We start from the raw sequence: 8,196 nt of genomic DNA, 5'->3' as shown, positions 1-8,196 counted from the left end.
CAAAGGGAAGTTTCGTTTGAGGTAAAAATGCATTTTTAATTACTGATTTAGTCTTTTTCGGAATGAAATTTTATTGAATTTTGGAAGAGTGTATCTTGGTCAATATAACTCCATTTTGAGTGATTCCTGAGGCTAGATTGTGGGTTTTTTCACAAGGATCGTCATAGTGTAATTTATTTGGGTTGAAAGAGTCTTGTTTCTTAAAAATTAACTGATTTTGATGCTGCTATTTTTGGTCTTTTAGTCAAAATTTATGAGTTTCAGTTGCATGCTCATTCCGCATAGTTTTCCACCCCGAATTATGTTATAAATCTAATTTATGAGCTTGGGGTGATGTTTTGAACCTGTTTTGGGGGTCAAATTTAGAATTTCATATGTGGGTCCCACATTTTCCATTTTAGACCCCGAAATTGGTCTATCTCCAAAAATTATAAAATTAGTGTCTAAACAACTGTATCGACATCTTGGTTTTGTTTTTGACAGCGTGGCAGCATTCTGAGGCAGTTCCGAAGGGAAAAGCTCCAGCACAGTAATTTGGAGCTCGCGTATTTAGCTTACAGGCGGGATACAGTTTACCTTTCTTTAGATTGAGCTGAAATATTTGAAAGCATGTTAAAATAGTTGGAATTTTGGTTGGGTAGTTTAATTGTATATTTTTTTGTGGGAACAGACCATACACGAGGCTCTCACCTCTACCCTTATGCTCTAAGTTCCCAATCTCACCAATGATGATTTGTTGTTCCACTTTATGGATGGGTTGCAGAATTGGGCAAAGCAAGAGCTGCAACACCGATAAATCATGGATATAGACCAATCCATAGTGGAGGTTGAGTCTTTGATGGATTTACGACATGACAGGTTTGATAAAGGTAAAGGAAATGAGTCAAAAGGTATCAATGTCAAAGGTGGGGGAGATCGTGGGAAGGTAGAGTGATGTACCAATAACGCCCCAAGACTCAATATGCTAATAAGTCTAATTTCAAAAAGTTGAGTGGTCACCAGAGCTACACCTAGAAGAAAGCACAGGCCAAGAAAAAAGGATGCTACATATGGGGAGGACCACATAGCTCCAAAAATTATCCCGACTTAAAGAGTCTTAGTGTCATGGTTCATGAGCAGAAGGAACAAAAGAAAGGAGGGAGTTCAAGCACAACATAGTTGGGAAAGATAGGACTATATGGAGCTGTCAAGAAGCAATCTCTCTAACCTAACGACAATGGAAATCAATATGTGGACCTCAAAATCAACAACAAGATGGCTCGTGCACTAGTGGACACTAAAGAAACTCATAATTTTATGACCGAGGTTGTTGCAAAGAGACTTATGTTGAAGCTCGCTTCAACTAACTTTAGCATTAAGACTGTGAATGTCGAGGCTCAAAATAATTATAGATTAGCCAATGGTATTGGTGTCAAATTTCGTATTTGGAAAGGTGCGACGGCATTTACCGCTACAATAATGGATATCTTTGATATTGTTCTAGTGCAAGAGTTCTTTATACATTGTCATACTATGATCGACCCCTACCTCCAACGTCTCTTGATCATGGAACGAGAAGGATCTTGCATGGTTTCTATCGTGACTATGCCACACGGATAGAGCCACGCACAACTTTCAACTATACAGTTAGTCAAAAGGATCAAGAAGAGGGAATCGACGTTTATGGCAACCATTGCAAGCTTGGAGGAAGACATGGGTTACCAAGAGGCACTGTCACCTTGCATACATAAGATACTAGAAGAGAATAAAGATTTGATGCCTGATAAGTTACCTAAGCACCTGCTCCTAGGCATGAGGTAGATCACAAGATTGAGATGGAGCCAAGAACTAATCCAGCCACATTCTCTCCTTATCACATGGCACCACCTGAGTTGAAGAAGCTCAAGAAAAAATTAAAAAAGCTATTGGATACCCGTTACATCCGTCCATCAAAGGCACCCTTTGGTGTACTGGTGTTGTTCTAAAAGAAGAAAAATGGTTTATTGCTCTTATGCATAGATTATTGAACATTAAACAAAGTCACAGTGAAGAACAAGTATCAAATCCCACTAATAGCCGACTTAGTTGATAGACTTGGACAAGCCAAATACTTTACCAAGGTAGGTCTTCATAAAGGCTACTACTGGGTTTGCATTGCTGAAAAAGGTGAGCCGAAGACAACATATGTGACAAAAAATGGAGCTTTTGAGTGGTTGGTAATGCCCTTCAACTTAACCAATGCACCTGCTACATTTTGCACCCTCATGAACAATATCTTTCATCCCTACCTTGATTAGTTCGTGGTAGTATACTTAGATGATATAGTCATCTACAACACCTTGGAAGAGAATGTAGAGCATTTAAATAAGGTTTTCCAAGTCTTGCAGGAGAATGAGCTATACATCAAGAGGGAGAAGTGTGATTTTGCACGATCAAAGGTGCACTTCTTGGGTCATATCATCAGCAATAACAAGCTACGCATGGACCAGGCTAAGGTATGGGCTATCCAAGAATGAGAAGCACATATAAAGGTGATTGAGTTAAGATCCTTCACTGGCCTTGTTATCTACTATTATTGGTTCATTAGTGGGTATTCAGCCAAGGCAGCGCCATTGACTGAGTTGCTAAAGAAGAACAAGTCATGGATTTGGATGGAATATTGTCAAAAGGCATTTGAAAGCCTTAAGACAGTTGTGACTGAGGATCCAATCTAAGCATCGCCCAACTTTACCAAGACATTTTAGGTGCACACAGATGCATCTAGTTTTGCCATTAGAGGTGTCTTTATGTAGGATAAAAATCCTATAGCATTTGAGAGTCGTAAGTTGAATAAAATGGAACAATGTTACATGGTGCAAGAAAACGAGATGAATATGTTGCCTTCGCACATAAAGACATTAATTGCTCGGGATAAAGTTTATAGTCAAGACTGACAATGTGGCCACTAGTTACTTTCAGACGCAGAGAAAGCTTACACCAAAGCAGACTAGGTGGAAGGACTTCTTGGTTGAGTTTGCCTATGTGCTGGACTATAAGCCGACCAGGGGCAATGTCGTGGCTGATGCCTTGAGCCAAAAAGTTGAACTTAGTGCTATCACTACAACAAGATGGGACATTTGAGATGCTGTAAAGAAGGGTATGTAGTATGACCCAGTATCCAAGCGACTCATGGAGTTAGCCATCTAAGAAGATGAGATGATTTTAGATGGAGAATAGTCTATCTCTCACCATTGGATGGAGGGTCTACATACCCAAGTTTTGAGATATTAGGAAGCGTATTATGAAGGAGAGTCATGACACCTTATGTGTTGGTCATCTAGGCCAATCCGCAATAGGGCCTTGGTTGAGTCAGGCTACTACTGGTCGTGCATGCAAGAGGACATAGAGTGATATGTGCAAACTTTTCTTGTATGCCAATAAGACAAGGTTGAACATAGACAAATCTAAGGACTTTGGATCCGCTACCAGTTGTGTGACTATGGACTTCATCATCTATCTACCAATGTCTGAGGGTTATGGCACTATCATGGTGGCCGTGGATAGATTTTCTAAGTATGCCACCTTTATGCCCACCTCACCAAGTTGCACAGCCAAGGAAGTATCGAAGTTGTTCGTCAAGAATGTGGTGAAGCATTGGGGCTTACCAAGGCATATCATCAGTGATCGAGACCCCCGCTTCATTGGGAACTTTTGGAGCGAGTTGTTTGACATACTTGGCATAGAGCTACACTTCTTCACTAGTTTCCACCCGTAGATGGATAGATAGACAAAGCGGGTCAATGCCTTATTAGAGTGATACTTGAGGCATTATGTAAGCGCGCATCAAAAGGATTGTGCAAAGCTCTTAGACATCTCCTAATTTTCTTATAACTTGCAACTGAGTAAATCAGAGGGCATACACCATTTGAGCTTGCGATAGGTCAACAACCTCAAACTCCATATTTACTACCAATTATGTTCAAAGAAAAGAGCTTGGGAGCTTATCATATGGCCAAAGGATGCTTGACACTGCTAAGTCCTATACAAACAAGGCAACTAAGCGAATAAAGAAATTTGTGGATCATAAGATCTGTCCCACAGACTATCGAGTTAGGGATATAGTCATGGTGAAGTTTAACCCAAGACAGTTTAAGACACTATGAGACATGCACCATAATCTATGTTACAAATATGAGGGCCCATTTAAGATCCTTTCGAAGGTGGAAAAGATCTCATACAAGCTTGACATGCCTCCACATCTTAAGATTCATCCAGTCTTCTATGCTAGCATGCTTAAGCCATACCATACAGATAAGAATGACCCAAGCAGAGGCCAGACAAGTTGTGCGTCCATTACTATCATCGCCTCACATGATCGAGAGATAGATAATATCATTCACTATCATGCTAGACAAAAACAAGGGAAAAAAGCTATCATCATGTTCCTCATCCATAGGAAGGGACAATCACTAGAGAAACCACACGGGAGCGTTATGAAGACTTGTGGCAATTCAAAGACAAGATCCAAGAATTTATGCAATAGAAATGCGTTGTGGTCGTCACAATATTATGTGGGGGGAGAATGTGATGACCCGCTATATCATCGCACTACATAAGCACCACATGGCATAAAGTTGTCTATGTGGAAGCTGACATAGGAAAGATGACTAGCCTTAGTGGAATATTCTAGAGAAATGTGGGCATTTCCCATGGTATCCTAGAATATCATAGATTTACATATAAAGTCCTTGGAATATTCTAGGATTATTGAGTATTCCAGAGAAGGGATTTGTAAGTATGTAGAGACTTGTTTGATAATTATTATTTACATATTAGCCCCTAAATATGTAGTATAAATAGAGGGTGATCCATTTGTAAAATCATCAAACAAAAATCAATCAAAGTTCTCTACAACACAATCTTTCCTAGCAATCCTCTTGTGTTCTTTCTACCATTCTCTTAGCGATTCCTAGAGTCTTAGGCTGACTTGGCATAGTAAGATCATGAGCAAGTGGTGCAAGAACGTGAACAAATTATCAAATGCCGCACGTGTGCTTAGTAGAATACTAAGGACGTGACATAATACTTTAAAAAAACTATAAGGATTAAAATAAAATATCATGATCCGTTCTTTTTTTTTCTCTAATAGATGGTCATAACTTTATCTAGATTTGAATTTTATTGAGAGATCCACTAGAGACAGGAAATTGTTAAAAGTTTAATTACTGAATCACTTATTTTGGTTTTGGAATAATTGATCTAAAATCTTTCATTTAGAAGCTCTTGATTTCTGGACAGATCTATAAAGGCCTAGACCAAGTGTGCCTAACACCTAGCTAAACTCATCGGGTAGGACATTGCACACAGATCACGGACCATAATTTTGAGTCTAATAGCTAATTATTTTCTCCACTTTAATTTATTAGTTGATTGAATTTCGTAATTTTCAATTAAAAATATGTAAAATATATCAAAATAATTAATATTGTAATCTTAAATATATTGCATGAAAAATTATAATTAAATAATTACCAAAAAAAAGGAAAAAAACATTCTTTTAAATCGAACTAAAAAAATAAGAGCAACAAATCGAAAAGGATGGAATATTAAATTATCTAAAATCAGTTTAGGAATGCATAGGTCATTGGTGAAGTAGGAGTTGGAGTGAAGCTAATGTTTGAGCATAGCTTTTTGGCAAAACATATTTTATTTTATTTTAAAAAATAAAACATAAAATATGATCCATAAATTTTAAATAGTATTAAAAATACCATAAATTTGATACAAAAATTATTATTTTTATAATGAATTAGATAATATATCATGAAGTATTTTCTTTGAGTTACAATATGCATATTGCTTATTTTTTGGGACCTTCTCTTGAATATATCTTATTCTATCAATTACACCAATGCAATCTTATCAAAATTCAAATATACAAATCATCAATTGTGATGAAATCCCCTTAAAAATTACAACGTCTACTTTATTTTATTTATTTTTTAAATTCTTTTAGTTATAGGTGTATTCACTAGTCATTTACCATAAACCAAGGCAAGAAAGGACTATTTTGTGTCGAATATTTGGATATACATGAGTCCATTAGATATATCTTTATGAAGATTTTGGTGAATTTGATTTTTCTTTACATGTTTTAGATTTAAAACTATGCCAGTTGATCTTATAAACTGGCGTTTGAGAAAATCATCGTTAAAGACAGAATTATTTGATTATTTAATTAAAAATGGTATCATTAAAAATAAAATAAACAAATTATTAGGTTAGAAATGCTATAAATAGCAATGACGAAAACCCTTATCCAATAAAGTTACCATGTTTTACTTTCTTCTGAAAAATTATTTCACTTTATTCCAACGAATTCCTCTAAATTTTGAAAGAGAAAAAGAGTTTTTGAGTTTCACAAAAAGAAAAAAGAGTATTTAAACTTCAAACAAGTAGTGCACATAAATGGCGTATTTTCTAGATGGGATAATCTTTTATTATTTTTGTGGTTCACTTTATATTTCACATATTTATTAAGGATAATAATTAATATAAGTATTTTTATCATAATATTTATTTTAATTTATATTTATCTTATTTATTAAAAATATTTTAAGAAATAAATAATTAATATTGAGAATAAAACATAATATATATATATATATGAAGGTGAGCCTTGGAGCAATTGGTAAAGTTCCACCCTCAAACCCTCATTCCCTACCTCATTCCATAATATAATTATACTAGATTAGAAATAAATACTCTAGAAATAATATTTTATAATTATTATTATTTAATTAACATTAAAAATATACATCCAAATATTTTACACTTTATTTTGCCAGTGCATTTTCGTAAAAAACACTCACTTGTCCCTATAAAAGCGCATCAATTCTCATAATCCTCCTCACAAAAACATACTTCCTTATACTCATTTCCACTCTCTCGCACACAACAGAAGTAATCCAAATTCCCTTTTTCCTTTTCCTTTTCTACGAGAATGTCATCTCAATTAACAGAAAATCACCGTGAAAATGCAGAGATTTTCACCGATCCAACGATCTGCAAACAAAAATCTCTGGAACTTCTCGAGCAAATCAATATGCCAAAAGGACTTCTCCCATTGGATGATCTAATCGAAATAGGCCACAATAAGCAAACCGGGTTCGTCTGGCTGAAACAGAAGAAGGCAAAAGAAAACCGGTTTAAGAAAATCGGAAAACTTGTCTGGTACGATACTGAGGTCACCGGATTCCTTGAAAATCGCCGGATGAAGAAACTCACCGGCGTAAAAAGTAAGGAACTCTTGATCTGGATAACAGTTTCTGATATTTCTATTCAGGACCCTGAATTTCAGAAAATTACTTTTGCTACCCCTTCTGGAATTTCTAAGGCTTTTCCGGTCTCTGCGTTCGAGGATTGAGGGCGGTGGGATTGCTTCTTCATTAGTATTAATAATTTAACTACCATTTCCTTTTCCTTTTCCGTTTTTTTTGTTTAATAATATCATTTTCTTTTTAAACTTCTGTAATGAAAAAGAAATGTATAAGTGAAACTATTTTCTCTTTCTTTTGGTGGTCAAAAATTCATGCACTCTTTTCGTCCTAATTTTGTGGCATTTTTCTTTATTCAAAAGTCTAACTCGATTAATTTCTTTTAAGTTGCAATTCTTCTTCCGTCAATATGTTGAGTTTATATTTAAAAACAAAATATATCACTTAAATTGAAGCTGGTGAAAATAATTATTATTTTTTTGATTCATGTTAACTTGACATATTTTTTTAACAAATATTTATTATATTAAATTAATTTTGTTAATTATGCTTACAGATTGTATATCTTAAAAAATATAAAACTTTAATAAATGAAAGGATAAATATGAAAAAAGGTTCAAACATTCATCTTGAACTTTGAAAAATTCAATTATTTTGAACAATAAAATATTCCTCAAAAATTCAACTAATATAGATTAGAGGGAGTTTCGTGTTATTTAGAAACTATTTGGATTGACTTGTTTTAGATGTTTTTAAGTAGGGTTGCGTATCGGTTGATTTGATTCGGTTTGAAGTTTATTTGTTTGACTTATCGGTTATTGATTTATAGATGTGTTAAACCGTTATAGAACCATTAAGATATTGACTTATCGGTTATTGATTTATCGGTTATTGATCGTTATTGGTTCGGTTCTCATTTTAACCGTTAAGATTTGACACAATTTTTTTTATTGAAAATTAC

General features: G+C 34.9%; 1 protein-coding gene across 1 annotated transcript; it reads left to right on the top strand.

The window, feature by feature from the left end:
- Nucleotides 1-6,804: 6,804 nt before the first annotated feature.
- LOC129890418 (uncharacterized) lies at nucleotides 6,805-7,563 on the top strand. The gene has a single exon (XM_055965975.1). The coding sequence runs from the start codon at nucleotides 6,962-6,964 to the stop codon at nucleotides 7,382-7,384; it is 423 nt and encodes a 140-aa protein (XP_055821950.1). The 5' UTR covers nucleotides 6,805-6,961; the 3' UTR covers nucleotides 7,385-7,563.
- The last annotated feature ends 633 nt before the right edge of the window (nucleotides 7,564-8,196 follow it).

This window comes from Solanum dulcamara, chromosome 5 (assembly GCF_947179165.1).
Source record: "Solanum dulcamara chromosome 5, daSolDulc1.2, whole genome shotgun sequence".
In the NCBI taxonomy this organism is placed as follows: Eukaryota; Viridiplantae; Streptophyta; class Magnoliopsida; order Solanales; family Solanaceae; genus Solanum; species Solanum dulcamara.
Note: the sequence above shows the minus strand (reverse complement) of the source record. Positions and strands in the feature narration are given on the sequence as shown.